The sequence below is a fragment of the Hydra vulgaris genome, chromosome 10, assembly GCF_038396675.1.
Source record: "Hydra vulgaris chromosome 10, alternate assembly HydraT2T_AEP".
Taxonomy (NCBI): Eukaryota; Metazoa; Cnidaria; class Hydrozoa; order Anthoathecata; family Hydridae; genus Hydra; species Hydra vulgaris.
The window spans coordinates 33,651,108-33,669,064 of record NC_088929.1 but is presented as its reverse complement, the minus strand read 5'-3'; the positions used below and the strand labels follow the sequence as shown (position 1 = coordinate 33,669,064).

The following is a 17,957-nucleotide window of genomic DNA, read 5'->3' as shown; positions in this document are numbered from 1 at the left end:
CTTTATGACACTCACAACTAAAAATGTAACTCATACACATACATACAGATACAAAAATAAAAAAAAGAATAACATCATAATACTATTATGATATGACTCATGTCTTTATCAAAATACAATAATATTACAATTAGTATCATTAATAGTAACTATATATTAAAATTTCATATAATCAAAATTATTAATAGATATTTTATTATAGAATTTATAGAAATGGCGTTGCAACTCATAAAAGTTGAAACTGAAATTACATTGAATTTCAGTTTATAACAGCCAAAAAAGTTAACAAGGATTAAAAACAATACATAAGATCTGATATTTGAGGTTAAAATTTAAAGTATTTATAAATGTTGTTTTTAAATCGATTTATGTTTGGAGACTATGATTTCTTGTGTTAGTACATTCCAGTCATTTACAACTCTATAAGTAAAATTTTTTTGTCTGATTGTGTTGTTGACTCCTTATGCATTTTTAATTTATGACCTCTTGCTTGACAATTAGTATTAAAATATTCAATTCAGTAAGCAAATTTAGTTCATCAATTTGTTTTACTAACTTGAACATTTGGATCAATTCACCTTGCCTTATAAAATATATAATAAATTTTGTAAACTATATATATATATATATATATATATATATATATATATATAATATATATATATATATATATATATATATATATATATATATATATATATATAATATATATATATATATATATATATATATATATATATGTAAAAAAAGTATATTTAAAAAAAACTTAGTATATGAAATATATAATGACTATATATTTCATATACTAAGTTTTATTTTATTCTGATTCACTCCCAACAAGGCTGTAAGCAGCCACTATTAATTTAGGAGTTACTGGAAAAAAATAGAACTATAGAGCAAGGAAATGGTTGACTTAAAAAAGTTGAATCTTGTATGAGTCAGGAAAACAGGAAGATGGGAGAGAGTTACAAAGGGTTGAAGAACGGAGGAAAAAATGACATATTTGCCTAATTACTAAGTACTAGTATGTTTTATTTTAATGCAGTATATCACTGTTGAAAGGAGCTTTCATCTCTAGTTCCATCTTAAACTAATTAAATTAGTTATTACAATATTATTATTGTAGTAAATATTATTAAATAATAATAATAACTAAATTCAGGAACTAATAATAATAACACACTTACGAATAAGAACTTATGGTGACAGTATTTCTAAATGTAACTTAAATTATACAAAATAAAACCTCTTTTTCTCTAAAAACTCTTTAAGTACTTTCTTAATTCGTCCTACATTAAAACGTCTGCAATATTTAAGGGTAATTCCATGTCAAAACAACAAGTCGAAATAACCCACCATCTCAGAAATACTTGATTTTTGGCACAAATGCAGTTAATAATATCATTAGGAATAATCAAGAATAATTTGGAGCCAATTTCATTATTTTTTTGTTCTCTGCGCTCTTAGCAATGTCTATAGCAACACTAAAATGTTAAAGTATACACAGTTGCATTAACCATGCCTTTACAAAATTTAATAGGCATTGAAACTTTGAAGAAAGAAATCAAAAATTATTACTTAAAGTTATTAGATCTTATATTTGATGAAAAACTTTGAAATGCAAACCGGGTTTTTAACAATAATTTTTCAGTTAACATGTCTAGTTTAAGATTAATTGCAGAAAAGGTATTGATCTATTCATTTTAAATCTTTACAATAATAGTTTATATATAAATACCTGTAAGAGGCAAAATTTATTTCACTGTTTTTTTATGCACATATTTATTTTATTATTGTTTTATTTTTGCAATTTTATTTTTACATTATTGTTTACCGTTTTGGTTATAATCTCCATATAGAGAATTGCTAAAATCAATTTCTCACATAAGTATTAATACTCAAATGTTAAAACCAATTGCTCCATTTAGTTAATTAAACAAGAAACCATCAATTCATTTTTATTTTAAACTAAATAAGTGTAATCATAGCTATAAAAATTAATTTCTGGTTTCTTCTTTGATTAATTAAATGGAGCAATTTGTTGTAACAGTTGAGTTTTGATTATAATACTCATGTGAGAAACTATTATTTATTTAATTTTGGTTTTAGAAAAATAAAATGTTGAAATTAAATATTATTATAATGGCCGGAACATCACAATGCTCAGTTGGATTGGTTTTAAAATCAAATTGTCACAAGTTAACGTTTACAAACAACATTGGAATAAACTTTTTTCAAGATTTAGCTCCAGATGAGCAAAATTTAGTTTTGATTATTGACTTATGTTTTCATCATCAAAAGTTCTATCTTGAGAAGTTCCCTGTGTTTCAGAATAAATGCTGTGATCTGCTGTTAGTTCACAAAAGACCGTGCAAAGGTTAGTAAAGCTTGTCATAAATTTTTTTGTAAATGTTACTTAGTCATAATTTTATGTTCTTTATGTTAATTAATACTAGACACATTTTATTTGATTAAGTTATATTTTTTAATTTAGCATCTCTAAGAGAAGTCATGTTAAAAACCATAGCTTTAAACAACAGGTTCAATATTGTACCTGGTCAAAAAATTTGTACAAGATGCTTAGTCAAATTAAAAGCTTCCGTTGAAATTAATACTGATAACATTGATATTGCTGATGATTACACAAATGAAAGTATAAATAAAGAAAACGTATTTAATGTTCAACAAGAGGCTGATATAAATAAAAACAGACAAGAATTTTCTGATTGTCTCAGTATAATTGGCATGTCACCAGTCAAGCTTCATGGAAAACCATTTGCGAATCATATGAGTATTGGGAAAAAAAAATTAAAACTATATCAACAGTTTTAAAAGAAAATTTATTAAGTTCTTTAAAAATTCCATTGACAGAAGTTGTAGTTTTTGATAATGAATATATTCTTGATTTAAAAAAAAAAAGTTGTACAGTTCAAAAAATTGTTAGTTTTGAAAAAAGATTAACTTGAAAAATGCTGTTCATTTAAGGACAAAATTCAAGTATTGACTTTGCGCCCACAAGAATGGTCAATTGAAGCAGCAAGTGAGTATTTTGGTGTTTCAAAGTATCTAATAATAAAATCTAGATATTTAGCAAAGAAGGAAGCAGTTACACAAGCTAAGTGAGGTAAAATGCTGCCTGATCAAATAAATACTTATGTGAAAAATTTTTATGAAGATGGTGAAAACTCTCGCCAGATGCCTGGTCAAAAAGATTTTGTAAGTGTTAGTTGGAAAGTCCATATGCAAAAGCGACTACTTTTCTCAAGCTTGAAAGAGTTATTTGTCTCATTTAAAATTCTATATCCACATGTAAAGTTAGGTTTTTCCAAGTTTTGCGTTTTAAGACCTAAATGGTGTGTATTGCCAAACTCATCAGGAACCCATTCTGTGTGCGTTTGTATCTACCATCAAAACATGAAGTTAATTCTCCTACCCATTAAAATTGATTATCATGAACTATATAAATTTATTGTTTGTGATATGCAAAATAAAGAATGCATGTTAAATCGATGTACACAATGTCCAAAAAGTACATCTAAATTAGAAGAAAAACTATTCGAACTAATAGGGCAGTTTGAGGAAGAAGATGCTATCGAATTTAACCAATGGGTTACTACTGATAGATCAGATTTAGTTATACAGTTTGTAAGCATACCAGATGATGTAGATATGGTGATGGAAAAACTAGTCAAGCTAACAGCTTCATATATTTCTAAATGCCAATCTAAATATTTAAAAAATCTTAAAGAAGAACTGCCATCAAATAAGGCAATAACTCTAGAAGATTTTGTAGAAAACTATAGTTGTTGTGCAGGATAAAGTACACGGTTTCCATTATAATAATCTTCAGTGCACACTTTATCCAGTAGTTGTGTACTATAAAGAAAATTAAGTTTTGCATTCCACTTCATATTGCATTATATCAGATGATAACAATCATGATACCAATGGTTTACGAGGTACAAAAATCAATTTTTTTTTTAAACATCTTCGGTTCCAGCAAGACTGCAAGCAGCCACTAATTAAAGTTGGAAGTTACTGAAAGAGAAAAGATGAAGATTGTAGAGCGAATAAAGGTTGATGGATGACTTAAAAGATTGCAAATTATATGAATCAGGAAAGCAAGATGAAGGAAGCGAGTTCCAAAGAACTGATGTTCGAGGAAAAAAACTAGACAAATAAGCGTTTTTGGAGCACTTAGGAACAGTCACAGAAAAAGGATGACACTTAATTGAATGACGAGTAACACGAGAATGAATTTTAGTAGATGGCACAAGACGCTAGCTCTTTAGAGCCCAGCCCATTATAGTATTTGTAGAAAAGAGAAAGAGAAGCAACATTACGACGATGTGATAATGGTTGGAGGTTGGCTGCACGAGCAGGTCCAACTATGCTTACAATGCGTTTTTGCACCTTTTCTAAAAGAGAAAGAGCATCATTAGAAGATCTGCCCCAGATATGGCAATAGTATTTCATACAAGGCCGGATTTGAGATTTATAGAGATAGAGAATAAAATCCGAAGTAAGAAAGTGACGAGCTCGATAAAGAGATGCAACCTTAGCAGATGCTAATTTTGCAACTGATTTAGTATATGGTTTCCAAGAAAGGTTGGAAGTAAGAGTTAATCCTAGAAGATGAAGAGTAGGTGACTCATCGAGAACATCACCGTTCATAAATATAGGAAGTTCTAAATTATTGCGATAACGATTGGCTGAAAAAAATTGAGTTTTATCTGAATTAAAGTTCACCAGCCACTGTGAGCCACATGCTGTAGCAGAAGTGAGATCCTTTTCAAGCTCAAATGCCTCCTCCAAGCAATCATAGGGTGTTGGTTTCTTATCACGACAAGATTAAATGGTAGTATCATCAGCAAACAATGCCACCTTAGATGTGAGAATATCTGGAAGATCATTAATGTATATTAAAAAGAGTATAAGGCCAAGGATAGAACCTTGAGGAACCCCTGAAGTTACAGAATAAGAAGAAGAGTGTTGTCCATCGAGAACAACTTTTATGCTACGATTGGAAAGGAAGGATTCAATGATCTTAAAGATGTTGCCGGATACACCATAAGAAGAAAGCTTATGGAGCAGACTAGCATGCCAAACTTTATCAAAAGCTTTTGAAATGTCAAGAGCGATGACCTTAACCTCTCCACCTTCATCTAATGCACGATAAAACCTGTCAGTTATTACTGTTAGCAAATCAGCTGTAGAACAAGAAGATCAAAATCCATATTGATGGTCAGAAAGTAAGTTATTGGATTCAAGATGAGAAATTAAATGTTTGTTAATTAAAGATTCAAAAACCTTGCTTAAGATAGAAAGAAGACTTATGGGACGGTAGTTATACGAATCAGATCGTTCTCCAGAATTTTTGAAGATAGGGATAACAGATGCCGCTTCCAGCAGGCTGGAAAATAAGACTCTGAGAAGCACTTGTTGAATAGTTTTAAGAGTATTGGCGACAGCTCCGGAGAACACTTCTGCAAGACAATAACAGGTATGTTGTCCAGGCCACAAGCTGTAGAAGAGTCTAGGCAGGAAATCACTTTAGATACAGATGTTGGAGTGATATGAATGTCAAGCAATGGATCAACCTGTTTGTTGGCAATATCAGGTAGAACGCAACTAGTGGAATCAAGAGATGATATTGATGAAAAGTTTTTAGCAAACAATTCGGCTTTGTCTTTAGGTGAGGTGACAAAGTCTGAACCATAAAAGAGAGGTGGTTATTATTGATATTATTAAAGATTCTCCAGAAGTCATGAGAGCCTAATTTTTGAGAGGAGATACGAGATTTCATGTCCTGAGAATAGCAGGTTTTGGCGTTAGCCAAAGCCTTTTTACAATTGTTTCTAGCAGTAATAAACAGAGGTCTGTTTTCTGGAGAATTGTTTTGCTGATAAATATGGAAGTAACGGTTTCGATTGGCAATCGCAGCAGCACAGTGTGAGGAAAACCATGGAGGAGAGTGAGGCTTGACCAGGAATTGTCGAGAGGGAATAAAAGATTCCATTCCAGCCTGAATCCACGAAGTTATGTAAGAAGCACATTTGTCGACAGGAAGACGAAAGATTTCTACCCAAGGGCCATCACAAAGAAAATCATGGAAAGAATTCCAGTCAGCTTTACTGTAGTTGTAAGAGGTTCGATAATAGGGGGATTCAGGTGATGAAGAAGAATGAGATATTAGTTTTAGAAAGATCAAACTGTGATCAGAAAAACCTAAGGGTGAATGTGGAGAAACTGAGCACTGACTAGGATCAGAAACAAGACATAAGTCAAGTAGAGAAGGTAAATGATTCGGGTTGTCAGGAAAGCGAGTTAGAAAGTTGACTATTTAAGTTAGGGATTGAGAAAGGCAAAAGTTGTAGGCTTTAATGCCTGCAGAGTCAATGACACTAGAGCCAAGCCATTCAGAGTGGTGAGCATTGAAGTCACCGACAACAACTATATTAGCTGATGGATAAAGAGAGAGGGCTTGGTCAATATGATCAGAAATAACGTCAAAAAGAGTGCAGTCTTGAGATGAAGGAGAGCGATATGGAACAAAGAGAAAGGCAATAGAGTGAAGTGGTGCTAAACGAAAGCACATGAAAGAATAGACTGTGGATTCAAACCTAGTTTCACGACAAATGGGTGAATTCTTACGAATGTAAATGCCGAGGCCAAGCATGTGACTAATGGAGTCTTTACGAATTAGAGGAAGATAACCATCAACACTAAGATCACAAGATGAGACAGCCGAACTCAAATTAGTCTCACAAAGAGCAAGTAGGTCTGGTGAAATTTGCAAGAGATAAGACTCAACAGAAGAAAAGTTACTTCGAAGACCACGAATATTAGTGAATAATAGGTTTAGAGAACTTGGTGATGATGATGGTTTTTTGTGTTTTATGGTTTTTGGTACTTTATTCATTTTTAAATTAGATTGATGAACTTGACTCAAAGCATTGTAGCATATTGATAGTACTCAGAACACCGTTTAATAGCCCAAGCAATTGCCTCATTACTACTAATAAACCCTAAGCCGTAACAAAGGGCTCCAAATGTGGCCTCCACAATGCACACCAAAAGCACAAACAGGGACACCATCCATGTGCAACATGGCACTGTTAATACTTTGACATTTTTCAGTTGTTGATGGAATCAGCCTCTCTGAGAGCTACCACAGAGTTCGGGAAACCTGACTACCAGCCGGCCTCAGAACCATAAAACTGAGTTTTAGAGCTGTAACCTCATTAGGAGATAATAGAATGAGTTGCCTAGTCATAAAAACAGAGACACAAGCAAAACCCATGCATTGAGTCAAGAAGATCCAGTATTCAACATCCTAAACTGGAAACAATGTATTAAAAATACATCTGCGCCAGCCTAATAGATGAAGAAGGGGTGCGAGGCTGGTCAGCAGATAGAATCTGTTTACCCCTTAAGTCTTTGCCTAAGAGGCCTTCTACAAGTCAGTAGCGGGGTGCATTTAACATTTGCCCAAGATGAGTATTTTTATCGAGACACCATCTCTAGCCTTAACTCAACCAAGAGCCCCAAGGCAGGGGGTGTTTTAAATCGGAGTTGGCATCTCCTAGCCTTTGCCTACAAAGGCGTATCCTACAAGGCAGCAGGACATGAAGCAGATTGTACTGGGTTACATGTTACCAGTAGAAGGATAACCTGATCTGACTTAAATTATAAATAATCTGAAGCAAAAGATACCCAGCATTGCAAACGTGATCTATTTTTCTAATGGCTGTTTATATCAGTATAAATACTGCAAAAACATTTTTAACCTATATCAGCATAAATCAGACTTTGGGACAGATGCAAAATGGGTTTTCTTTGCAACCAGCCATGGAAAGCAACCTTGTCATGGTATAGGAGGAACAGTTAAACGGCTTGTAGCTAATGCTAGTTTGCAGAAAATTTCTACAAATCAAATATTGAACTCACGTGATATGTTTACATATTGCACTAACAACATCAAAGGTATAAACTTTATTTTTATTTCAAGTGAAAGTTTGGTCGAAACAAGATTATTACAATCTGAACGATTTAAAAATGTAAAAACAATACCTGGAACTAAAGACTTTCATGAATTTATTCCTGTATGTCAAAATGAAGTTAAGATAAGATACTGCAGTGATGATACTATGCCTAGTTTGACTTAAATATTTAAAAATTGTAAGATGCAAAGTGATGTGCAAAGTTGATGTGGAATTTAAATTTATTTACCAACATGGCTCTTGAATCTTGAAAGACATTTGGTTGCTCCTTTTTATCAATTATTACTCAGAATCGTCAGTTTGTGTATGTCTATGATATGTATATGACAATATATTTCATTTGTTAAAAAAAAATTACCTAATTTTGTTTTGTTTTACAGTTCAAAGAAAAACAAAAAAATATTTATAGTTCACTAATTTGTATAAAGATTTGTCAATTCATAAAAACACGGAATTCAAAGAGTTAATGCGTTTTGATATTTAAAATTGAGTTTATTTATGTACATGGATATTGCAGTTTTACACCTAAGTGAAAATACCTTTTATTTTTTTGACTAGCTCTGAGTGAATATACCTGTCTTTAATGTTTATATATTTTTAATTGAGTTCATTAAGTATTCATATTGTAGTTTTACACATAAATGAGAACTTTTACTTTCTGGATGTGCCTAAACATAATTACTTATCAATCTTCTGTCCAATCTCAATATACTATCAATCAAAAGTAAAAATTAAATTTTTTAGATTAGTAAGTCAAAAAAACAGCGCAGTTTTTTTTTTGTTTTTTTTTAGATATTTATATATACTTTAAGAATATGAAGTTTGGAAATATATAGATCATAACCTTTTCTGTAATTCTTCTTAAAGTAAGCATGTTTACTTTTAAATTTTATTAAAAACGCCGATTTTCTCTTATTGATTTATTAATAAATATAAAAAACTATTATTTCTTAGTATAATTTTATGGTATAGTATCTAGGATATATGTGGAAAATTTCAAATTATGAAAGAATATAGTCAAGGTAACAACGTATGTATCGACATTTACTTGTTACTAAGGACGTTGCTAGGGGAGCGTGTTAAGTAAAAATGCTACTTTTGAATTTCAAACTAGCATAACTTCTAAAATATTCCGATTTGTTTAAATCAACTTTGGGAAATTCTTTTTAGCGTAGTTAAGTATCTTTGTTGCAAAAATTAAGTTCTTTAGAGATAGTGGGTTATTTTTTTTTGAATTTTTGTTGTTTTGACAGGGAATTACCCGTAAGCTATTTTGTCTGATGAAATTTCACATTATTCAAAGCGGACAACTTACTCTAATGTAGGACAATCTACTCCGGAGTAAAATGTCCTATCGGACAGTTTACTCCGACGGACAGTTTTCTCCGTGACAGACCGCCAATTGCGAAGACCTCATCTGGCTTTCGTTGAGTGGAGACGCGTTCTATACCGAAGAATATTTTCTTTTTTTTTTTAAGGAAAGAAAAACAAAGATATTAAAATTATCTAAAAAATATCTTTTTAATTAGGTTATATATTTTATCGTTACGATGGAAAAGAAAAACGATTTTAAAAACAAAAATGACGCAAATAACAAAACAAGTGAATCGATTATATCGATAAACATCGTTCACAATATATTTCAAGAAATATTTGCCAAGCAACAGAAAGACATCTTTAACTTCATAAGCGGAAATCTAAAATTTGTTCGAGAGTAATCTATGTCTTAGCAATATCGACATAGAAAGAGCTCACAGAACGGGAAAAAATGAAGAAAACAAGACCAGAACCATAGTTGTCAAATTTCTTCACTATAAGGTCTAAGTAAAGGTGTTACAGGCAGCAAATAAACTCAAAGGATTGGGAATCTATATTAATGAAGATTTTTCCAGCGAAACACATGAAGTAAGAAAAAATTTACTACACAAAGTGAAAGAACAGAGAAAGAATAGTAAGTATTCTGTTATTATTTACGATAAACTCATTGTGAAAGATTTTAGGAGAAAGCAAACCAGCGCTTAATCACATTTTCTATTTTTAACCTTTAAAAAACACAATTTATTATACTTAAAAAAATAATTACATTATTGTTCATTTTTTTTTTTTTTTTATTTAATACATTTATCCTTACAATGAGTCAAAATACCATTTTCCAAAACACTGAATTTAAATCAATTCTAAATAAAAAAACAAAATTATTTAATAAAGATTCTGATCCTAATATTGACTATTATAAAGAACAAATTAGAAATTTCAATCCAATATACTAATGATATAGAATCGAAAAACCTTATTGAAGGTTTGGATAATAATTCGTTCTCAATTTTGCACTTAAACATAAGAAGCATACAAAAAAATTTTGAATTATTCAAGCAATTTTTGTTTAAAAGCAAAATTGATTTTAAAGTTATTTGTCTTAGCGAAACTTGGTGTCACGATGTTACCATTGAGAATGATTCAAATTATCAGTTACAAAATTATAAAGCAACTCATCAGTTTAGGAACTCTGAGAAGACAGGTGGGGGATAATGTATTTTTATAAATAACTTACAGACATATAAATGTAAAAAAGAGTTATGCTCAACAAGCAATTATGAGTCTTTGCGCATTGAAATTGCAAACAAAGTCTTAAAAATATTATTGTCTACGTTATATTTAGGCCACCTTCTGGAACAATAAAACTATTTGAAGATTACATAGAAAAGATATTTAAGACCAAATCAAGATGAAATAAAACCGTGTACCTCGTGGGCGATTTTAACCTCAACTTTCTTGAGTACGACGCAAATAAAAAAATGAAAAACTTTTTCAACTGTTTTGTCCAGAATGGTTACATTCCACTTATCAACAAACCCACTCGAATTACCAAAGAAAGTGCTACTGCAATTGATCAAACATTCACTAATGAATTCATAAATATCAAAATTAAAACAGGAATATTTAAATCTGGCATTTCTGACCACTTTCTAGTATTTATAGTGTCACAAAAGTGCGATAATTTAAGTGCCCAAAAAGTTAAAAGAAAAAGTAGAGTAATCAATGAAACTAATATAAATTATTTTCATAACCAATTATCTTTTACAAATTGGAATCATCTTTTAAAAATTATAAACGTTAATAAAGCATATGATATGTTCCTTAACAAGTTTCATAAAGTTTATAACAAAGTTTTTTCGGAGACTACGAAATTTGTCAAAACAAAAACGCAATTAAATTCTTGGATAACAAAGGGTATTCTAAAGTCGTCCTAAAAAAAACAACTTGAAAATGAAAACAAGTATAAAAACTATAAGCGTCTTTTTGAATCAATTTTAAAACGTTCTTTAAAAATATTATTATTCTGAACAGTTAAGTAAACACAAAAATGAAATGCAAGAAAGATCTGGAATATAATTAAAGAATAAACTGGAAAAAAAAATCTTGATCGGAATAGACTTTCAATCAATCTAAAATCAAATAATGAATTTATTCAGATAAATCTTTAATTGCAGAACAATTTAATCAGTATTTTGTTAATGTAGGTTCTAACGTAGCATCAAAAATAGAAACCACAAAAGTAAAATTCGAATCTTTTTTAAATTCTAATAATACCAATGTGATGGACAATAATGAACTTACGGAAAGAGAACTGTTGGATGCAATGTTTGTGTTAAAACCTAAAAAAAGTTTAGGATATGATGATATCAGTAGTCGCGTCATTATAAAATCAGTAAAATATATAACTATTCCACTACTGCACATTTTTAATCTATCTTTAAAACAAGGCGTTTGTCCTGAAGAACTTAAAATTGCAAAAGTTGTACCAATTTTCAAATCTGGTGATGTTTCAAACGTCGTAAACTATAGACTAATCTCAATTCGTCTTTGTTTCTCAAAAATACTAGAAAGAATTATGTACAATAGACTTTATTCCTTTCTAAATAGTAATAATATTCTTTACAACAAACAATTCGGATTTAAGTCAAGACATTCCACTGACCATGCCATTATTCACCTTATTCATGGCATACTTAAAGCGTTTGATGAAAAAAAATATACAGTAGGAGTTTTCATAGATCTCAGCAAAGCGTTGATCATAACATTCTTCCAGCTAAACTAAAACATTATGGCATAAAAAACCCAAACATTGATTGGTTTAAAGTTACTTAACAAATAGAAAACAATATATATTGTATAACGAAGGAAAATCAAAGTATATGACAGTCACATGCGGTGTTCCTCAAGGAATAATACTTGGACCACCAATCTTTCTTGTTTATATAAACGACTTACATAGGTTTTCTAATATTTTCACCTGAATTTTATTCGCCAATTACACAAACTTTTTTTACTCTAATAGCAACATCGACTTCTTATTTGAAACTGTCAATAAGGAACTCACAAATTTAACTGAATGGTTCAAGTAGAATAAACTATCCTTAAATATAAGTAAAACTAAGTACACTCTTTTCCATAGACTCCACGAAAAAAAATTATTCCATTAAAACTTCCCTATCTTTGTATTGATAATTCTAATATAAAAAGAGATCACTCGTGTTCTTAGTAGTATTTCTAGACAAAAATCTTTTGTGGCGTGAATACGTATGTATAATAGAAAAAAAATATCAAAAAATATTGGCTTATTATATAAAGCCAAAAGGTTTTTAAACCTGTTAAAAAAATATATATACTTTTTAAAACTGTTTTTAACTATATAAAAAACATATACTTTATTTTATTCACAGCTACCCTAGTTATGGGAACATTGTTTGGTGCAGCACCAACGCAACCAAGATAAAAAAACGAAAACAGTAGACAAAAACATGCTATACGAATTATTTCAAACGTAAACAGTTTAACGCTCTTAAAAGGTTTATTTAATAAACTAAATATACTCAATGTTTACCAACTAAACATTTATCAGATACTTACTTTTATGTACAAAATTGATAATAAAATGACACTTCTAATATTTAATACCTTTTTTAACAAAATAAATCATGTTTACTTTACTAGATTTTTAAATTAAAACTACATTCATACCAAAACCTATTACACAGCCACCAACTTCTCTATTGCATATAGAGGACCCAAATTATGGAATTCTAAATTTAATAACGACATCAAAACTACTGCTTTTTTTCACAAATTTAAAATAAAACTTAAACAAAAACTTCTTATTATTGACAATGAATTATTTCATATTATCTATTTTTTATTTACCTTTTAACTTTATTTTTGTCTTCTTTTTTATTATTTTCTGGTTTTTTATCTTTTTATTTATCTTTTTAATTTCCCTTATGCAAACAAGCCACCTGGTTTGCTTTTTTCTATTCTTGTTATTATTAACTTAAACAGTGTAAAAAATAACTCAATAATAATTATATTAATAATTGATTAAGAATCAATAAAATTATTTCAACGAATAGTTCTTTTTATAACTTTATTTCAAATCAGCTCTTATATTTAATTTTGTTTTGTTTTTTGTACACCTTGAGGTTTTTATTATCTTTTTTTGTACACCTTGAGGTTTTTATTGTCTTTTATTAAATTGTGTCATTTTTTTTGTTTGTTTTTTGGCTTTTGTTAATTAAATAAAAAATATATTTCAATTAATTTTTAACGGTATTATAAAGTATTTATCTAAAACAACTGCTTATAATGCTTATAAGACTATTTTTGTCTTCTTTTTGCCCCGGCCATGTAAATATTTATTTATACATTTTAGTATTGTAGCATTATTTAAACGGCGAAATATACACATTAAAAAAAAAAAAAGACCTACCACCGATCCTTATATATATATATATATATATATATATATATATATATATATATATATATATATATATATATATATATATATATATATATATATATATATATATATATATATATATATATATATATATATATATATATAGATATAGATATATATATAGATATATATATACATATATATATATATATATATATATATATATATATATATATATATATATATATATATATATATATATATATATATATATATATATATATATATATATATATATTTATATATATATATTGACAACCTCTTTAAAGTCTAACAAAACATTTCATAAACTTCACCGAATATTTGATTTGTCAATGGACAAAATATAAAAATTATACAATTACCTAAGAATTCACTTTAAAAGGGTTGGTTATGAATCTAATCTTTTGGGTAACAATAGTAACTGGGATCCATGCTAAGTTTAAAAGTAAACTGTAATGAACTTTCTAAACTTCTATTTTTTTTACTTATATATAGAAATACTATTAAGTGCTATTAGTTTTAGCTAAAATTTCAATTTTAAAAGAACATTATGATTTCATAGAATACAAAAAAAATAAGTAATAACGTTTTTTTTGGAGAGTTCACTTTGTCATTGTATCCAGGGGTGGCGGAACAGTGGGGGCTTCAACCCTCTCACTTTTAAAAGTGTGGGGGGTTTTGGTATTATATTTTACCCCCCACTTTTCAAGTCTCCAAAATTATTATTTCAAAATTTTTTATCTTGTTTTAAATTACAACTTCAAGCAGCTAGAGGTCAATTAGTATTTTGTATTTAAAATACTAACTTAACGTATTTGCTTCGAATCACATTTTACAACTTCTTGGGAGCAATTAGCGTTTTGTATTTGAAATAATAACTTTATGTGTTTGCTTTGAACAATATTTTACAATTCACAAGGGAGCGATTAACGGTTGTGAATATTATATAAATCTATGCATAAGCACATTTTACATAATTCACAATTCCTATTCTTACGACTAGTATTTCCTTTCAACTACAAAGAGTCATGACGGAACCGTCTCATAAAAAACAACGAACACTGATTTCTTACTTTGTACATAAGAAGCATTCTTCAAGTCCAACTTTACCAGCGGAAGAAATTATTCAAGAAGGAAACGACATTGAAAAATCTTTTCTTACTTGTTCCTGCTGTGAGTGGAATGCCGAAAAAACAGAATTAAATCCTGCCAATATTGAAGCAACCAAAAAAATCAAATGATAAGTGAAATGCTTGATAAGCAATGCGATGAGCATTACGAGTGCTTAATTCGCGTAATCTTAACATTAAAATGTGTTACTCAACAAGGCTTAGCTATTCGACGGAATGATGAAATTGAAGACAATCTTAATTAGTTACTTTTATTGAAGAGTGAAAATAATCCACCTCTATCGAGCTGGCTGTCAAACAGTAAGTACATGTCTCATGATATTGTTAACGAGACGATAGAACTACTGGCAAATTATGTGCTAAGAAATGTATTAAGTGCTATTAAATCGAGAATTTTTTTTTCTGTAATATGCGATGAAACTCGAGACATTTTCGGTATTGAGCAAATGGATATATGTGTTCGATCAGTTTCTGAAAATTTTATAATATACGAAGATTTTCTTGGTCTCAATGCAGTTGATGCTACCGACAGTAAGTTGCTTCTTTATGCAATATATGATGTTTTATTAAGATGTGAACTAGACAAGAAAATGGTGCGGGGGCAAAGTTACGATAGTGCCGCTTCAATGTCAGGGCATCTAAGTGGTGCTGCTAAACTATTTCAAGATGATGTCAATGAAGCGATTTTTATAAACTGTTACACACATCGGCTCAACCTTGTTTTTCAAGATGCTTGTAAACAAGTCAGTTGTATAAACGAGGGATAGGAATTGTGCCAGCTATTGTATAATTTCATTTGTTTAGCTCCAAAGAGACTAGTAAGGTTTAAAAAGTTACAACGTGATATACTTGACGAGGATGTCAAGCAAATCAATTTAAGTGCTCCTTGTCCAACTCGTTTTACCGCGAGGACCAAATCATATGGTTCAATTCTGACATATTTTCAAGAAATTGTTTTAGAGCTTCAAGAAATTTCTGAATAAAATGATTCTAACAGAGCCCAAGCAAAAGGTTTACTTGATAAATTATTATCATTTCAATTATATTTTGGGCTTCGTCTTGCTTATGCTGTGTTTGCAACTGTAGAGCAAGTCTCTCAACATATGCAATCTGCTGAAGTAGATCCTCAAACAACTGCCTCATCAATAATATTATTAAAAATTCATATATCATCTGAGATCAGAAACACGTTTTAAATCATTTTTTGAATCTTGTGTTAATGAAGGAGTTAAGAAAATTGGTTGCAATTCACCTCATGCTTTATTGCTTCGCCAACGTTTAACTCCTTCTGTGTTTGATGATAATAATTTGAACATTCACAAATGGGACACGATGGAATATTACCAAGCTTAGTATTACGAGGTACTTGATGTTATAGAAAGTAAATTAAATTAGCGATTTTCAGAAAATTCAATGGAATCAATAATTGCTTTAGAAAGGTTATTATTGTCCACTGAAAATGGTGATACGGACAAAAAAGCTTCAGATATTATATAGGTTTTCTATAAAAATGATATAGTTCATGTAAAATTAAAAGCTGAACTCTTTCTATTTAAATCCATTAAGGAAACTTACAACATTACATATAAAATGAACATTAAACAGATAACATCAATCACAGCTATAATTGATATAACGACTGTAAAGGAGTCTCAATAATGTTTTCTGAAAGATCAAAACTTCTTAAAATTTACTTGGCGATACCATTAACAACCTGCACAGCCGAAAGATCTTTCTCTAAGATTGTAACATATTCTTTTAATTTTTAGTGAAATATCTTTATAGTTGATATTATACTTTATTGAAAATGGATGCATGTGGGTTGTTTTTTTTTAAGAATAACTGAAAATTAATATTAGTTTTATGAAGTTTGCAAAATATTTTAGCCTCCCCCCCCCCTCACTTTTTTTATTTCTTCCGCCTTCCCTGATTGTATCTATATTTAAAATTGAAGGCTATCTATATTTAAAACATGAAGTGCTTTAAATATTGCTCATACACGTTCTTTTGTACTTTTACTTTGATTCGAACATGCTTTGTTTTATCAACTTTCCATTATTACTTTGGTCGTTGATCTTTCTAAAAATTTTGATTTGAGTCCGATAAAATTGTATAGAATTGAACTTAAAATAAAGTTAGGAGTATGAACTATTTTTAACGTCTTGTATTTTTTGTTGTGGTCAATAAATTGTCTAATTTTTATTCATTAAAGCTAAACGAGACGCTTTTATTCTTAAGTCAAAAAGAAGAATATGTAACGTTTTCATGCGTAAATCAACAATACTCATTTCTCTGCAAAACAAAAACAAGCCTTTAAATTTACCTTCACCATCAAGACACTGTCTTTTCAACACTTTTCTCGATTCATTTTATCTGCTTTACTAGACAAGCAGATGATTTACCTAACATACTTCTATTTCCTAAAGCTTTTGCATCTGTAGCCTTTTTTACCAATACCGATAATAAATTGACAGTTTTTCAGAAACTTAGTGGAAATCGTAAATAGACTTTTTGTGATTCAAATTCCCTGTAAATACCGATCGACAAGTTTTAGGCTTATTCGTAAGTTATAATGGATTTGTTAAAAAGTAGATGTTTTTTTTTTATCATTCAATGCGATTTTTTTTAAAGGCTAAACGTTTATCTAATAACTTCAATCTTTTTTTTCCTCTAGAAATTTATGGGGGAATCTTTTAAGTTTAAAATTATTTAAGTCTAAAATCTTTTTACACTTTGAAGGGCAGCCTAAACTTTTATTTTAGATTAAAGGCTTTAGACAAATTAACTAAAAAACAGCTTGTTTGTAGAAAAATCAGTTTACTACAAATTGAAAAAATATAATTCAGTACATGCTCAAATAAATTTGCAAATAATTCTAATAGTTCTAATACTTCTATTTTCACATCTCCCAGATCTACGTGACTGGACGGCTCCGTTGGTCACTTTTTGCGACCATTGTGTCGCATAAACAAACAAATAATTCTAATAGTTCTTGACGATTTAAAAACAAAAAATCAATACCGACGCTTTTTTTTTTTTAAACAA

The 17,957-nt window shown here is 29.6% G+C and overlaps 1 protein-coding gene and 1 long non-coding RNA gene across 2 annotated transcripts; both read left to right on the top strand.

Moving 5' to 3' along the window:
- The first annotated feature begins 1,545 nt into the window (after positions 1–1,545).
- LOC136085924 (uncharacterized) lies at positions 1,546–13,648 on the top strand. The gene is made up of 2 exons (XR_010641263.1): positions 1,546–1,686; positions 9,533–13,648. It is a non-coding gene; the product is annotated as an uncharacterized LOC136085924 (long non-coding RNA).
- On the top strand, positions 2,138–8,302 carry LOC136085923 (ARL14 effector protein-like). The gene is made up of 2 exons (XM_065807866.1): positions 2,138–2,377; positions 2,495–8,302. Exons 1-2 carry the CDS (start codon positions 2,143–2,145, stop codon positions 2,830–2,832), a joined length of 573 nt encoding a protein of 190 aa, XP_065663938.1. The 5' UTR covers positions 2,138–2,142; the 3' UTR covers positions 2,833–8,302.
- Positions 13,649–17,957: the final 4,309 nt, after the last annotated feature.

Bases quoted from the DNA above. Each gene is read 5' to 3' on its own strand.
- LOC136085923 (XM_065807866.1), top strand. From the start codon at position 2,143: ATGGCCGGAACATCACAATGCTCAGTTGGATTGGTTTTAAAATCAAAT. The intron at 2,378-2,494 runs GTTAGTAAAGCT...TTTTTAATTTAG, and splicing joins TCACAAAAGACCGTGCAAAG to CATCTCTAAGAGAAGTCATG.